The following is a 17,948-nucleotide window of genomic DNA, read 5'->3' as shown; positions in this document are numbered from 1 at the left end:
CAAAGAAGAAAAAGCCCATCTGGAATTGAAGTGGCTGTAAGGGCTGGGGGTTAAATGTACCAAATGTACCAAAATAACATGACATAGTAAACAGACCTAGTTCAATAAGGCTTTTATTATCTTTCTGTACCCACACACCTTTTCACAATATACCTAAAGTGCCAGCTCAATCTTCCCACCCATCTTGCCCTGGTACGGAATCAGCGCTGGTCGAACCTCCTCCTTCAGGAACTTTGCCACCTGTTAAAAAGAAAGAGAAAATTCGCAAAAGAAAGGGCTTGCCTTCTCCCCATTCCGATCTGCTTGTCTCACTAGGGTCTCTTGTTTCACAGAGACACCTAACAGCCTGATACATCCAGAGTCAAAAGTGTGAAGCCAACAGGAAAAAAAGACAAGAAAGCCAAGTAAAATGAAAGAGAAATGTGTACATAATATGTACATTCTCTGGCACACGAACAGACGCACGATAATACAACACGTTGCATTACAACTCACAGCACCTGTAGCCTCTTTCCATTACTTTACCTGTTGAGGAGCACGTCCAGTGAAGGAGGAGGGATCCAACAGGCTTTCAAGTTGTTTATGGATAGGGCTGAAGTAAGGATCAGCACGGACACGGGTGATGAAGTCGTTATCACCTCCTTCCTGTTTCACAACGGCAGCTGCTTGCTGCGAGAGAACACGAATCTTCTCGTGGCAATCCTGTAGGAGCAGGGGGAAGAGGAAAGGAAAAGAAAAAAGTCATCCCATTGCTACTGACAGCACATGTTCATCCCACTAACTTGTGCGGGAGGGAGAAACATCGAAGTGTACTGCACTGGACAGCATGCAAATGAGACACAGCTTGGACTGCAGTGTCTCATATACCACTATATTAAAACAAGATTTTCTTCATCCTTCCACAGCTGCCCTTTGAGACGAAAACAGTCTGGATGTCACGTATGTTCTCTGTTCCCTTATACCACTAACTTACAACACTGGAATCCTTTACACTAATTCAAATTTCCCAAATACTCTTAGGAGTCACTATAGGATTTTTTTCCAGTTGTAAAACAATGTAAAACGTCTACAGATTTGGAAAGGGGAAAAGAAAAGAACCTGACCAACTTAACAAGCACTGAGACTATGTAAACTATGGCTTACATAAAGACAGATTGAAGGAAAATAATTACCTCATAAACCCGAGGGCCATTAGACATTCTCTCCCAAAGAACCTTCACATGGCACTAAGACTAGCAAAACCCTTACAACAATTTTTCTGAAAGACTTCCTAATGCCTTGACTTCCTGTGGAACCTGTAAATCTGTAAAAACAAGGGAACCCAACTGTAGTCGGGGACCACCTGCAAAATCAGATGCTGCCATGCTGGCCCTAAAACAGTCATGTGGTTGCATTTATTGCCACCCGAGAATCTTCTCATCAAACGTATTATCCTTGGTCTATCTTCAGTTAGGAGGAAAATGATCTCCTGTTTGCTCCATCCAAATACCATCTTGTCCAGCACACCTGCATCAGGTGAACAGACCTGTCTTCTGGACGTTTAGGGGAGGGAGCTGTTTAGTAGTAGTGAAAGGAGGTGAGCTTCTGTGCTGTGAGATGGGAAAGCACAGAAAATGTAGTGTTCCACAGATCTCAGCACATGAAAACAGAACACATGAATGTAAATATGAACAGCTTTTATAAATGTACTAAATGCTATAGATCCGTAACGAAACAGCACCAGAAGGAAGGCAGGCTAATCACAAACGCAAGTGACATTCACTCTTCAATTTCATCAAAACAGAGAGGACTTTAAGTACAGGATACTTTAGAAAGAGAATCAGCTGAAAAGATAACGACACTTATTCATATGATGTGCCCCTTAATAAGTTTAGTTAGGAATCTTACTGACTGACCCAGTGACAAACGTCGGAGACACAGCAGGGGGTGGATGGGAAGGATGTTTCCTGACTAATATCACGGGTCAGTTGCCACAAGTGTTCAGAGAGCTAGAACCACATATCCTACTCAAAGTTTCTAGCAAACCCTTCTGCTATTACTATCTTGCCAGTTTAACTTTTGTCCCTGATGTGGCAATAATCATAGAAGGAAAAATTACTGTCTAAAGGTAAGTGAAAGTAAGCTATTTATTAAGATGTAAATTTGATTATCAGTTTTTAACTGAATTGTGAAACTAAACAGTAAGGAAATATAAGCTAATTGTATCTGGGTTTATATAGTAAGGAAAACATTTAATTCCAATTTGCTTGAACACAGAAAACTGAACGAAGGACATGAACAAAGTTAATAATAAAAAGCACTATACCGAATCAGGGAAGAGTGACACTTGAATGAATGGTTCAGAATGGTCTTGCTTGCTTTTTCCTTAACAGCACTGATTCATTCTTTTAATTTATAAGGTAGCCAACTGCCAACGTGTTCCATTTCAAGAAGCCTGGCCTGTGTTCCAAGTTTCTTCAAACATTTACAAAAGGAAAATGCCTACTAGTATCTAATATAAAAACAGGTCTCCCTCTTCTCCAGCACAGCCAGCCAGATTAGCTCAAACGCAGTGTTCCTAACAGGAAATACAGATCCCCACAACTGCTGTCTCCTCAGAGAGCAGAGTCTGGCTTTGCAGCATCAGTGTAATATTAATAACTCTGTGGGAGCAGGTGGAGAACAAAGAAAGGTGAGATAGTCGGGACAAGAGCCCAGATACTTTTGTTTCTCAGGAGTCAAATACCAGGCAGTGAACAAAGGTATTTTGGACTGCATTTGTACCTGACGATTGCCCCCTGCTTTCACCATTGCCATGATTATATTCTCTGTGGCCATGAATGGCAGCTCCTGCCGGATCCTCCTCTCAATCACCTTAAACAAAACAAAACAATACAAACAAACTGAAAAAAGAAACAGCATTATAGAAATTCTGTAGACAACTGGGATTCCCAGTGAAGTTTTCCTCTCTCTTTGAATCTCCAGGACTGGACAATGATGCAAAGATAATCTCTCTTTTTGAACTTAGCTCTGGAAATCCAGGTATGGAAGCCAATAATGCATAGAAGCTACATCTTTGTAAGGGACGTTACGGTGGAAAAGATGTATAATTAATTTATTTTTTTAAACCTATAGTAAGTTACAGGACTGTATGAGATCTGTCTTGACAGTATCTTTTGATGCTACAGATCCATTTTGTAATTCAGGGAAAAATATCCTTTGTGAGAAGGTTTGAGTTTACTATCTTTTGGCTTCAACAAGTACCCTTTCACGTCTGTCCTGCAAACAGTGAGAATGTAGCAAGAATAGAGAACAAAATTCAGAAACCATTTGAACAGATAAAAATGTAATATTTTGAGTGGGAAGATTTTTATATACTTTGGCATAATTGCAGCATTATCAAGGATGCAGCACTGCATACATTATCTCCTGCTTTACCTTTGGATATACCACAAGTCCCTCGGAGATATTCTGCAGTGTACTCAGAATGATGTCAGCTGTGAGGAAAGCCTCAGCCAGACACACGCGCCTGTGAAACACACATACCCAGGGCCCAGTTAGCAATAAAGGCCGTGTTCCAGTCTATGTCAGGTCCAGCTCATTAGCTTCTGTAAACAATTCTGTAAATAGCATTACTGTGGCCCTAAAGCTGGAACTGTTCTCCTTATTGTTCAAACATCACAATCAGAAAAGCTAAAGAAGATCTTATAGCAGTAGCTCTCAAGCTGGGGACAAGGGAAGGTTTCTTGGTTTTGGTTGGTTTTTTGGGTGTTTTTTGTCAGCGGAGAGAGGAAGAGAAAGGGTGAAGGCATACACAGAAAGCTCCAAGATAATGCAATGATTACACAGCTAGGAAAGGCGGCAGTGATTTACAGAACTAGCGAACACATGAGTATCTTGGCCTGTGTGTTCTGTGTTGCCCTGTCTGCTGATCTGACCCTTCAGCTGTAAGACATGCTACACACTCGTGCTGTGCCTGGCTGTGCTCAGCAGGGAACTTCCAAAGTTATCCACCCATTTGGTGGGGGCTTCCTCCAAGAAACCAGCTCCTGGTCACTAAGCAGGCTCCTGACAAAAAGAAATGACAAACAGAAAGGAGGGAAAGGAGAGGAGCAGCAGGGACTGACCTCTATCAGGCAAAAGACTCTGCATCACAGTGCAGCAGTTACAGCATCATTCATCTGTGACAGCAATGCCTGGCCCAGGCTAAACTGTGATCTTTTAAAATATGCTAGTACTTGAAGCATGCTACATTTAAGGCCCGCAATTCTATCATACTGTCTTCAAAAGGACTTTGCTGTTTTGTAGGTTGATTGCATTCTCTCTGGCTTGCTCTCCGTTCAAAACACTAGCTTTAACAAGAAAAACCCAAGGCACAGAATTTTTAAACTGGATTATGAAGTCAACAAGTGATCCTTTCTATTAGATGAGATGAAAACAAAATTTGAAACATTCCAGTATATCTCTCAACACTTGGTAGCTATTGGGAAATAAATGTACCACGTCAACTTGTATCCAATTTCTTAAAATTTACATTGTTTCCTGCTGCCTATGCAGCTCTTTTCTTAAGACTAGCAGCTGTGGAGTAAAATCCTTTTTGGAAAAGATATTCTACGCTTTCATGAAATTTTATGCAGCCATTATGTTTCTGGAGACATAAGGTAACATTCTCATCAACAATCTTAACACTAGTCTATAGCCAAAACTGCTGCTGTTCATTGTTCCATAAGCCCCCATACCTTAGAAATCTAAAGATTTCTAAGATTCTAGGAGATCAAATTCTGCAACAGAAGACTACTTTGAAACTAAAACATTTCAAAGGTAAATATGAGCTTTATGCCAATTTAGTACTAATTGGAAGATGGAAGCATTGAATTTACTTGCTGTAATTTACTTAATAATAATAATTAATAAATTTTGCTCATCTCAAAATAGTTGTACTGAAGAAACAGAAAAAGCAATGTTTGCTGATCAGTATCTGAAAGACCTGCACAGGTTTTCATGAAATATTACTTAAAAAAATAATGTTTGTACTCTGTCTTTAGGATCTGAACTGCTTGTAAAGAACAACACTTTACAAAGAGATGAAAATAAGTTTCCTTAGATTATTTGGAGAGTTAAGGGGTTACAGATAAAATGTTAAATTATTCTTTGAGTGAAGAAAAGCAGGGTCAAAACCCACATTCAAAACAGACAGGGAGGAAAATCTGAGAAATGTGAGTAATGTTATGCTATGCTGTTGAAACAGGAAGACTATGAGAGCAATTTATTACCATGGCTTCTGCATCCCTCCCTCTCTGCTGGTCTCCTTTGCAGAACATCTTGACACTAAGAAACCCTAACAGTTTTCATCTGACCTTATAGAGGAAACCAGTCTGTAGTCTCTAGATTCTATTGCAACTGCTTTTCATCAAGGTGGTAACTTGTGGTTTTAGTTTAAAAATAGTATTTTCTGAATACATCAAAGGACCTTCTGGCACAAGACCTTCTGAAATTGCTGCATTGCACGATCTAAACAAACCTGTTGGCACTGTCATCCAACGTTCGCTCAAACCACTGCACAGAGGCTGTTTGAAGGGGATCCAGCACCAGAGTCATCAGGTGTCGAGCCAGGCTGCAGCAGCGTTCTGAACGCATTGGATTCCTCTTGTAAGGCATAGCACTTGAACCTGTGAAAGGAGAAATGCAGGAGCAAAATCACAGACACAACAACATATCAATATGATCCTAGTTGAAGCCACTTAAGTTTCTGCAAACTTATATACAATATTAATATTCATACACACATCACACCTTAATTCTATTGGTTACATACACTGTTCACACGCTGCTATACAGACACTAATTGGTTAAAAGCATTACAAGCAGTTAAAAATGTTGACATTCTTTCGGTCATCAGTTCCCAGCTCAGCTCCTGTTTTTCTCCCTGCTTAACTGCCAGAGATCCTGTTTTCTTCATTCCAGGTGTGTTTCTCACACAACCATGCAGCCTTGCTGAGCAGATAAAGCTTTTATCAAGCTGCTAAAGCAAGAGCGACTTTTGATAGTCCACATGTCCCTTTTCTTCCAAATACATTGCTACAGAGAAAGAGTGATGGAAACAGGGCAACAGAAGCAGTGCATTCAGGAAGAAGAGATGAAGGTCCTCCCCAGATAAGAAAAACTTGTCAGGAATCATGTTTTTGAGTAAAGCCTCAAAACCACGATGATTTTCTAAGGACAAAAAGAATGACACCACCACATTTCGCCTTCAGATTAGAAACATCCAAATGTGGGGAGAAAAAACGTGAGAAGACATTTTGCGATTCTGCAAAACAGAAGTACTACCACATCAAAAGAACAAATGGACTTCATTTTTAATGCAGTATTTAGCACCATCTTTCTAGGCTACCCATGGCAACTTTAACAGCATTCAAGACCCCATCTGGTCAATAACACTTCCCTCAAAGTCCGATATTTATACTGCTGCCTGTTGCTCTGCTGAACGGATATCGAAACCATCCACAGAATGCAGAACTGTTCAAGTAACAGATATGACTAAGGCTTAATTTGCCAAAATCATATGCAACTATACAGAAGGCCTAAACTTTCTTCCAGTCAAGAGCCAAAACTCTATGTTTCCTTCTTCTCTTCTACCAATGTCAGAATCACATCCTTGGTGTTCTTCTGGCAAGGGTCCAGCCTAGTTTCATTGTTCCAAATTTATCTGTTTATAAAGACTAAAATCCTGTCAAGCTGAAAACCTACAGCTCCAGTCAGCTTCATGAGTAATGGAAAACCCTAAATACTCCTCAGACTCAAGTCTTCCTCTGTGGGGAATGCGTCATACAGGACTGCTTCTGCTCTACCCTCAAACCCAGGAAGTGCATGAATACAAATCTGTTTTAAATTACTTAACATCTAGAAACCCTTAGGTAAAGTGCTTTTTTTTTTTTTCCTTTCTTTTTTTTTTTCACTTCTTTTTCTTTGAAAAGGACCCAAAATACAAACAATGTCAAGCCCCAGTTAATTTCAAGCAACTTCTGTCAGTGACATTTCTAAGTTTGCTTAAAAGGCTGTACCAACATAAATGAAAAGATTCATACACTGGTCCAAGAAACATCTCCCATCCCTTACCAATCTGGTCCTTCTCAAAAGGCTCCTCTATCTCCTTCAGGTTGGCCAGAAGACGAATGTCAGTACAGATCTAGAAAAAAGCCCAAGAAATTAACAAACAGAACCAAACTAACACACACCAATATATAGTCCTGTTAGTGTTCCTGGAGAAGTGTTTGCATCTGTGTCCAAGAAGTAAACTGGGGAGACAGTGAAAAACTTGACAAAAAAATTGACGCAATTATACTTCCTGGCCTAAAACTCCAAATCAAGAAAACATAAGGAAAAAAGCCATGTCCACTGTATTAGAACAGAACAGGACCCCAAGAAGGGCAAATGTTTGCAGGGAAAGAAAGACAGACCAGGAGGGAACACTGAAAATGCAAAGCAAAATTACACAGTGATTTGCAAACACAGATAATGTGTGCTCACTGAACCAGCCAGCCTAAAAAACTAAAACAGAAGAAAATACCACAGATCGCTTCAGTGCAAGAGAAAGTAGAGGGAGGGAACAGATATAAATCAATGAAAAGAATCCACAAGGACAGAGAGAATAACACCGTTATCAGAGAAGCAATTAACTAGGAGCAAATGGTGAAATTTAAAAATTCATACACCACAGGAGAGACATTTACTTTAATTGGATCAATTTAGCATAGATTAGACTAATATCTGGTGCGGGATTTGTTAACCCATCTTAGAATCTGCCCAGTAAACTTGCTTTACTTGCCACTGGTCTTAAGATCTTTGAGGTCTGATTACTAGGCCTGTACTCAGCAGTGAATTTACATGATCACAAAGAGTACAGCTAAACAAGGAACACCAATCAGTATTTCTTGAGAACAACATTCTGCACCATGGGCACCTTCTCTTCAAGATCTAAAACATTTCTCCCTCTTCCTGATGTACACAAATAGGGTGCTCACCTTGTGTATAGATGCCCCCAGACTGGCCAGCACAGACAGGACTTCAATATCCACCTTGCGACTATAGGTCTGCCCTGTGACCATATAAGCCCTACAAATAAGCATAGAAGTTGAGCGCTGCCAACAGATACAACAGTACTACAAGACTTTGAGCAAGGGGTGACATGGCTCTTGAAGTGGAGAGCTGTCATTCTGCCCGGGTGAGAACTACTTTGGATTCAGACTGTCAACTTCTTGGGGTAGCATGGAGATGGGAGAGAAAAACAGGAAAAATGGGAAGCTGTGCTTTGGTAGGGAGACAAGTAGAGGTGGCCTGTTTAGGAGGTGAAGTTTCCTGGAAGCTGCAACTGGGAATGGAAGATGGGAATGGAAGATAAGTCAACAGCAGCACAGATGTCAGTTTGGCAGCTAGGGTAATCTGGGCCAACATGCACAGCAGGAGTCACATTTTGCTAACACCAAATATAGGGGACTAAGTGTACTTGTTACATACCGCTTAAATCCTGCCTTTGCAGTCACCAATCTGTCCAGCTCTTCAACCTCAGGGTGAAGAAAAACCCAAAACAAACAAAGCTCAGAATGCAACAACTCGGAAAGGTCAGCAACAGCAACAGGGATCCTTTGCTTTTCTCAGTTTACTATCAACAAATGTTCTGCTTGCTGGGAAGCACTGTCTTCCTAGATTCTGCTCACTTTCACACAAAGTCTTGTCAGTGGATCCCAGAGGGATCACAGTGCTCTTGTAAATTTGATGCCAGAATCTCCACGCTCCCCCAAAGGGAAAAGCATTCCAGAGGGGAGAATTGCCAAGACTATGCCCTGGGCTGTCCGACTTACTTTACTATGGTCTCCCTCAAAAAGCTGCAAGAAGCTGGCTTGAGTGCCAGTGGTGCCTTTTACACCCCGAAAGCGCAGGTCATCCCGAGCCCGCTCCAGGTTCTGCAGGTCCATGCACAAGTCCTGAATCCACAAGCAGCAGCGTTTCCCCACAGTGGTGAGCTGTGCTGGTCTGAAAACAACCAAGAACAGAATGTGACTCACTGACAGTTTGCACAGTAACTCCACAAGGACCACACTCTGCTGCCGAGTCTGGTGTTAAGACCTCCTTGCAGGCTGGTCTCTCTGTCTCCTCTGAGCAGAAATTAAAAAGATCTGGCTTACACAGTAAGATGTGACAGCGCACATATATCACCAGCAAATGGTACTGAAGATACGATAGTTCTTTTCAGGAATTAGGTGTAATGACATCAAGAGAAAGCAGTAATTGTAGTTTCTCTGTGTGATAGGAGATTAAGAAATAAGTGGCAATGGGTATCTGAAGGTGTTTCCCTACACAGCTTTTGAGAGTTTCTTAAAGAAAAGCGACCGGAGGCCCACTAGGCAGAGCATCTAAGGGGAGTTTCAGGGCGTTTTCCCAGAACTCTGCGAGCAGCAAAGCCCCGGCCAGCGCCGTACCGCAGCCGCAGCGCCCCGCCCGCGCCGGCGGAGGGCGCCCCCTGCCGACCCGCGCCCCACACCGCGCCCGCAGGGGCGAGAAGCCGGGGGCTGGCAGCAACGGGGGCGCACCTGTCCTTCACCCCAGTTCTGCTCACCCAGGGCACAGGGGGCATCCTAGCTAACCTACAGCACTCGTGTGAACTCGTCAGTGCACAAACATCCGTGTACACGTTGAGATTTTAAATGATTCCTCCTGAGGGACTGTTCCTTTATAAAAACACATTCATCAGCCTCTGGGCAAACGTGCAATAATTAACAGTACTGTTAGCCAACATTTTTTATAAGACCTCCACCTTGAAATAAGTATTTGCAAGCTTCAACCACACTGTCTCCCTGAAAAGGCTTTGAGAAGAAAATGGGGGTATTATGCAGAACATAGAAGTTGAAATATTCCAAATTACCCCCCTGAACCTCTATACTATTTCAAAAAAGCACACGCACATGAACAAGGTGCTCCTGATTAAGCTCAGACATGGAAAGGAAGCATAGAAGATGTGGAAGCAGGGACAGGCGATCCAGGAGGAATACAAAGCAGCTGTCCGGCACTGCAGGGATGGGGCTAGGCTGCCAAAGCCCACCTGGATGAATGGGGTGTGGGATGTGAAAGGCAACGAGACAGACCTCTGCCAGTATGTAAGCAGGAAGAGGGAAGGCTAGGGAAACACCGGCCTGTTCATCCATGGGGCAGAGGCCCTGCTGACGAAGGACGCAGAAGAGGCCAAGGTTTCGATGCCTTCTTCACCTTAGCTTTTACAATTCTGCCTTACATACCCCTCTTGAATACTCCTTTGTACTCTTTCCAAAAGCCAAGATAAAACTGAGCTCAGAGAATCCTCCTCCAAAAAGCTGTAGATGAAGAGGTACCTAGGCCTACAGCTGATTGAACTGACACAGCATATACAGCAAGACAATTAATCAAGAGACCTGACCTGATGTGCTCTCACTCTCCTTTGGGAGAAATTTTAAAGTGCCATCCTCCTGGTTCTTCCCAGGGACCCACAAAGGGATGTATGAAAGCAGATGGATCTTGAACCATAACTTTAGAAGAAAGCTGCAGCTACAGTGACAGAGTAGCTGTAGTAGCAAGTAGCCAGTAACAAACCTTTCTAAGCTGCAGCTGAAACTAACTTAAGTGACAGAAAAACAAAAAAAGAAAATGTGACAGGAAGATAGGCTTACTGCAATTCCCAGTCATGCTTTCTGAAACAGCCCAGAATACACACATCTATGTTCGCCAGGAAGTCATTCTTTATGAAGCTGTGTTAAAACAACTGCTGACAGCTAGTCAAAGCAACAGTTCAATTTCCTGAGACAAGCCTGGAGTTAGGCACATACTCCTTTTTTGAACCACCAACAATATCTTAATGACGTTCAGCAGCACCAGCTGCCACTGGTCTGAGATGGGAAAAAGGATGAAAGAAAGCAGTAGCAGGTCAATTTAACCAAAGCACAGTTGACAAAATGAAAGCAAAGGCTGATGGCTACTTACTGGTAGTGAGTGAACCCCAAAGTAGGCAGGTCAGCATACTTCTCAGCAAAGTCGGCCAGCCGGCTGATCACCCTTGCGAGCTGGTGGGTGCAGGAAGGATAGAAAAGGTGTGGAATGAGAGAAAAAAACCTCACAGCAGAAGTCAGCATGCTTAAGCACAACAGGGTGAGAAAAAGGGGAGTGAAACAACTGTGCAGTCCTTGAATACCCTCCTTTAGTTGTAGAATATGGCGCATTTCATTTTTTCAGGGCATGCACATCATCTCTTCTTGCTACGAACTCAAGCAAGAGATGATACAAGTGGTTGGACTTCAGCTCAGACTAGTTTAGTCTTCATGCCCACCCCAATCCTGCAGCTGGTTTATCCATGGATATTTTCTTTATTCCCAGAACTGGTCAGAGATAAAGCTGCTTTGGGTATAACTGACACATGCACATTCCAGGGCAAACTGGGTGCCAAGACATTCAGGCCAGATAGACAAAACTGCACTACAGTCTCACTATATTTGACCTTGGAAAATTGTATTATGTAGTTTCTTGAATACTGACACACTCTTAATAATATAGTTAAGGGGATGCCTAAGCTGATCCTGAAAGCAATACAGTTGTTTTCTGAAACTAGTACCTGTGGTGCAGAAAAACAACAAGTTGCTTATTAATTCCCATGGTGAGCATAGAAGCTTTGGGGAAAGACTGGAGAAAGGAAAGGAAGATAACTGCTTTCTTGAGAATAACCCAAACAGACACAGCTCCTTCCTAGCTTCCCAGCAAGGCTTAGGAAAATCCAAGTTAAACATGGGTTCTTCACAGGACATCAGTGCTGCCCACTTCTGAGACACTGTGCACCACCACCTTCTCACCTTGGGTAGCAACAAGTTAAACCCATCACGGAGGACAATCAGATCCTGAAAGAAGCAAAGAAAAAGAAAGGAAGTTTGAGCTTCATTTTTAGGACCAGACATAATGGCTTCTCTCAGAGGACACAGATAACTAAAATGTGCTTTGTCCGCTCAAAAGTCTCTTCTTAAAATGAAAGCTCTGCTTTCCTTCTTGTACCAGCACATGCGGTGAACTTGCTTATAATGAAAATGCTGGACCCATCATTGTTCCTTCTATACTATCCACAGAAAGTCATACTGGGCAGTAGAAAACCCATTTCCACTGACTGGGTATGAATGATTATTTTGGGATACTTAGCACACCCATGGAATGACAGACTAAATTATTCATCCCAAGTGAAAAATGCAGGCTAAAGACTATAGACTAAAGACAGCAGGAAAGGAAGTGGACTGGCAGCAGTCGCCTTTACTCCTTTTTTTGAGACTGAGGTACAGCGAGGTGCAAGTGTCACAAGGAAGGTGGTATTACCTAAAAGCCAAACAGGCTTGCAAAGGAGTAGGGTAAAAAATAATCACACAGATGCTTCTCATACAACAAAAGCAGTTGTGAAGTTGCAGTGATTTGGACACAGGGCAACAGCAATATATACTGAGAAATTAGGCTTCAGTTTGCACTCGGTTTTAGACAGCTTTTCACAAACATTTTGCAGTTCTGTAGAACGGTGGTACTTCCTTTTTCACTTAACACACTTATCGATTCATTTGATCACTGAAAAGCTTTATTTACCCTGAACTGATACAGGGGTTCCAAGCAGCAGCTGAAAGCTCGTGGGCTGCGTATATCAAAGGTGGCCTTGTTTTCTAAGTCAATGAACTCTTCTCCCATTGGCATAACTGATAGTCCACGTATTTCTGCATGCATTTGCAACACACAGTCTCTTATCTCCTTGAATATTTAACATGCAAGCAGAACTTTGGGAACAGTTAGTTTCCAGACAGATTGTGCTTCATATCAAAAGAAAGAAGGCAAGAGGACCTTGCCTTCCTAAGGTAGCTACGATAAAGGGGAAATTAACTTCAACAGTAAAACTAACAAAGATGCCTGAAAAATCTACTTAATATTATTTTATAAAGAAAAGTTTATAAACGTCTATGAAGTAAGCAACTGTAGCTTTGTTTCGGTCAGCTCTGCAGGCAGGAAACTGAAAATATTATACTACCGTATTATCCCCTACGTAACAGGAAGTTGCTCCAAGGTGAATGATGGCTGCAGCTTTTGGACAGCAGTGGGCAAAGGTGTGAACATGGGCCATCACGTCGTGACGCAGCTTCTTCTCTTCCTCTGCTGCCATCTTGAAGTCAATGTTGTCCAGATTTGCTTCCATCTCCTGTATCTGCTCATCTGTGATAGGAAGCCCAAGTGACTGCAAGGGGAGAAGAACTTTCTTGTTCCTTTTTGTCTTTAAGAGACAAGCCAAACTGAGACAAAAACTGGTTAGATAATGTACTCCCATATGACACTTCATAGAAACATGGCCATTTCGCATAATCAAGAGCTGTAACAGCAAATGCTTTCATTCTAGGGTTCTCCAGTCTTTTCCAATAGGATAGGACAGCATTCATGCTTAGATGTTCCTCTTGGGCTTCATACGCTCCTCAATCATGCAAGATCCCTGTGTCAACTACAAACTTACAAAAATCAGACATGTATGGAAAAGCGATACAAAAATAGTATAGTTTTAATTTCTTTTAATGAAATACACTCTTAGGGTAAAGAACAATCCAGCTATCACGTGACCAGAGAGCTTGTGTCAGGAAGAGCTGTTTGGACCACAACTAGACCTACACAACTGTAAAAGCAGACTTAGAACATATGGAGAGGTAAATGCGTTTGTACCTTTCTGAAAGTACTTCATCGCAGCCTAAATCTGGAAGCTTGGGAAATCAGGTACTTGATCTGGAAGCAGGAGATAAATGCTCCTTGTTCACATCTGAAAACATTTGCTAAACCTTTTCAGCAAGCTGGCTTAAAAACAGAATAAGATACCAAACTGCAGAATTATACACTAGTATACCTCTTGCACAGCTCTATACTGGCAAGCTAACTAAGCTGAGAAAAATGTATTTTCCTGATACTGAGAGTTTAAAAGTCTCACAATGAACTTGGCATTATTACTTTTTCCAGCCATTACTGCCTTCCCCGTTAAAAGTCACCAGTCAGGAAACTCCAAGGATACAAATTATTTCAAAAGCTGGTTCTATTCATAATCAACCTGAATGAAAATAAGTTTTACAGATGGTGAATCTGGAACTAGAGAAGACAGCAAATGCAGCAGATGTGTCTTCAAGGTCCTCATCAGATAATTAGCACCCACACAACTTAAAATATGATTCTGCAAGTGTATATACAACCGTGAGTGTCCAGATAAATGAAGAGAAACACCTGGCCCCAGACTGCTGTCTTTGTGGTGTACTGATGCAGATCGTAACTACCTGAAAGCACACAAGCAACGCAAGCAGGCAATACACTCTTGCACCAAGATTAAAAACCTCTTGCCTTGTTCATACATCCATGATCTGCTGAGAAAAGCTGACCCCAGTATGCAGTCATTGACAGCCATACAAAGAGGAAAGAAATAATCCCAGGAAAAGGGATGACTTGTCATAGGAATACATGCAAGGTAGAGTAGTGCCAAGACAAATATTGTTTCTCATGATCCACAAACATCACATGATGCCTCTTCCCTGCGAGTTTTTGCTGATATTGACAGTACCTCAGGAGGAAAGCAATCGAATGTCCTTCAAACCTGTCTACATAAGAAAACTAAGTAGGAAAACTACCTGAGGGAGAACACTGGGTTTTCTCCAAAACACCACAGGTCAGCCATGTGCTGTCTGGATTGTGCTTTTAGGATATTCCTCTGAGGCTGTTCCAATAGTTTGACACACCACTATAACAACTATGACTGTTCCTCCCTATTCCTAAAGGGCAGAGCAGAGCAGGCAGATGACATGAAAGATTCACTGCAAACAGAATGAGAACACTGGCCTGCTCATCTAATAAAGAACATATGACAGAAAAATAACAAAACTGAAATTGGAGGAGGGGGAAAAGATCAATGGCTACTATAGGCTCTTATAAGATAGCAAACATGCAGATTTCACATGTGCAAAACATGTCAGTTTGATGCTGCAGGATGTCAAAGCTACTTCTAGAAGGAAGAGCTCCATGAAATTTGTAATTGACTTTAAAATAACATATTGTTCAGGTCAAGAGCTCAAGATTTAATAAAAAAAGAATGAGGTTTCAATAGAAATACCACAATAGAAATGAATTTATGCAAAAAAACCCCAAACAAAACAAGTAGAGTTTTGGAATGGGCATAAACTCACATGCTTAAGCTCCTAACCCAAACTAACTGCTGTCAGTTGGGAAAAGATTAGTTTAAGGAGCTCTTCCAGTAATCACACACTTTGCTGAGGCTCCTCTTTCAACCTCCTGGTATTGCTTGCTGTAAGGAACAAAACACTAACTGTAAAGATTTTCTGCACAATCCAGTTTCCAGTGAAATAATTTTCCAGTTCTTATTTGACATATTCCAAGTGGCCTACTCAAAAATTTATCCTATAAGTAGGTTGAATATTCAAACCGTTTGCCTGGCCCTGTACTTTACCTGAAGCTTTATCACTAAAATGCATGTCCCCTCTTTTACTACTTCCCTGCTTCTTAATATACTGATTTACTACAGAACAAGAGAAGGTATTGCCTACAGTTTATTACTTTTTTTTTTCTGTGTATCCAAACAGAAATATTATGCATCTTCAATAAGGACAGAGAAGCAACATACAAGTGTCTTGAAAGCGAGGATAAATACTGGAATAAATATTGTCCATGGTTCATTTACTACTTTCTGAAATGTACCCAAAAAGAAATACTATGTATCTTCTATAAGGAACCTAAGGAAACTGCTAATATAACTAACAGGTTACTGACAGAGCTAACAGGTGCTAAAGTAGCTGACGCTTTCAGTCCAGAGCTGACATCAGAAGACAAACTCTTCTGGAATTAGGAGACAGATAAAAATAGTAGTCTCCCCCTTTCCACTATGAAAAGGGTGCTCAAGAAATTGTAAGATTTCTCTCTGCTTTCTGAGAACAAAACTACAGTGGCAATGAGAGGGAAAGCAAGAGTCAAGAAACAGGGGAACCCCCAAGTTCAGGGCTTGGGAGCGGAAACCTCGAAGTCTCAGGCTGGTTCTTTCAGCAGCTTGCTCTCTCCTATGGAGCAAGTCATGTAAAGTATCTTGAACAGAAGAAAGTCATTATCTGCTGGAATTGATATGTCAAGTGTTGAAATTATGCTTTGAACATGCAATGCTCCTTAAACATGCATTTGTGGTATTGACACTTCCTATACTAGATGAGATTTGCAGTCTGCTCAGTCCAGCATCTCAAACTGCGACAACACCTAGCATGTTGTATTTCAGAAGGTGGTTCCTATATAACACAGCACTGTAATTACATCTTCAGCTTCTAAAACATCACACTTGGTGCAGCATACTATAGATGAGGCCGCTGCAGTGGTATAATCCTTGAACGGAGAAGGAACAAGTTAATGACGCCGTGCACTGCTCGTTCATTCTCCAGCATGGTGCTTCTCTACCCTTATGCTAACAGCAACAGCCAGATCTAGTGCTCGGATCACTTCCTAACAACCCCAGCACGTCAAAAATGGAAATGGAAGGACTCTGCACAAAACAAATGGCAACTACTGAGTCTGAAAGCTAAAGATATCCTGTCAGAAGACAGAGAGGTTTTGTGTGGTTTTTTTCTTTGTTTTCCAGGAACATATTACAGGGCTTTTTGGTGTCAAAAACCTGATGAGAATTGTCCTCTCAGTCACGAGGAATCAAGTTAGTGCATCTTAAAAACTGGCTGCGTCTCAGCTAAGAAGTAATGGTCTGTGTGGATACTCCTAACTGGGACCAAAGTCAAAGTAAGAAGGTTTAGCATAAACTACACTTTCAAAATATTAACTCCATAGATTCTACTTGATGCAACAGTTTGCAATTATACGGGCATACTCTCAGTTGCTGCTTCCTAATAGCTGAATCGATACCAACCTCTTATGTTACCAAGGTTTTTTTCCCGTAGCACTTGGCCTGTTAGAAACCTCATGAACATTTTTTGGGTAACTCTTCTGCCGGCTTTAGCAAACTTATCTCAGAAATAAGGGCTGTCTAAACCCAGCTGGCTGCAGAAGCACGGGGTGGTCCTGCTGGCAGCGGCTGGCAGCGATGGGATTGAACCAGAGCGCACAGCCCCTCAGTCACGCCCCCTGCGCAGGGCACTAGCGTTTGCTCAGCAGCACAACCCCGCGCCCCCCCGGAACCGCTCAGCGAAGCTTTTACAAAACTTCACAAACAAGGCAAAAGTGCAAGGGGCGGGTGTGAGACCGGAGGAGGTCATTTGCGGGGGGCCTGCAGGTCCGCAGACGGGTGCGTACAGCCGCGCCTGCACACACCGCCCCCCCTCGCCCCCCCTCTCCCCGCAGCACGCGCCGGGGCACCCGGGGGTTGTTCCGGCCCGTTCCCTCCCCCCACCCGGGCAGCCCCGGCCCGGCCCTGTCCCCCCGCAGCAGCCCCGGCGGGCACCCCCACTGGTCCCTGCGCCGCGCACCCAACGAGCCCAGGGGCGGCGGCCGCCAGGGGGACCGGGACAGCCCCAGCGCTCGGAGGCGGCCTCCCCCCTCAGCGGCCCCGTCCGCCGTTACCTTCTCAGCCTGGGCGAGGTAGAGCCAGAGGCGGCGCCAGGTGCCGAACTTCTTCCTCTCGCTGAAGTTGAAGCCCATCTCGGCGCTGGCGTATCGCGACACCAGCGGAGAGCGGTAGCGCGCCATCGCGTCCTCCTCAGCGCCGGGGGTCGCCATGGCAGCGGCGGCGAAAGGCGACGGAGCGATCGGGGCCGCCCGGCGCGAGCCGCCCGCCGGCAGCGCGCTATAAGGGTGTGCGACGCCCCGCCCCCTGGCGCGGAATACGGCGCCCCCTGGCGGGAGGAGGCCGCGCGCCGGGTGACAGGCACGAAGATGGCGGCGGCGCACGCGCGCGGCTCAATGAACGGGCA

The 17,948-nt window shown here is 43.2% G+C and overlaps 1 protein-coding gene across 1 annotated transcript; it reads right to left on the bottom strand.

The window, feature by feature from the left end:
* Positions 1-97: 97 nt before the first annotated feature.
* Positions 98-17,848, bottom strand: ADSL (adenylosuccinate lyase). Its single transcript, XM_040595799.1, has 13 exons — positions 17,599-17,848; positions 13,046-13,249; positions 11,847-11,891; positions 10,987-11,066; positions 8,838-9,009; positions 8,494-8,540; positions 8,001-8,091; positions 7,096-7,165; positions 5,501-5,648; positions 3,418-3,508; positions 2,764-2,853; positions 526-702; positions 98-240 (listed from the first exon to the last, which is right to left on the bottom strand). The coding sequence occupies exons 1-13, from the start codon at positions 17,752-17,754 to the stop codon at positions 154-156; spliced, it is 1,458 nt and encodes a 485-aa protein (XP_040451733.1). The 5' UTR covers positions 17,755-17,848; the 3' UTR covers positions 98-153.
* Positions 17,849-17,948: the final 100 nt, after the last annotated feature.

Source organism: Falco naumanni, chromosome 5, assembly GCF_017639655.2.
Source record: "Falco naumanni isolate bFalNau1 chromosome 5, bFalNau1.pat, whole genome shotgun sequence".
Taxonomy (NCBI): Eukaryota; Metazoa; Chordata; class Aves; order Falconiformes; family Falconidae; genus Falco; species Falco naumanni.
Note: the sequence above shows the minus strand (reverse complement) of the source record. Positions and strands in the feature narration are given on the sequence as shown.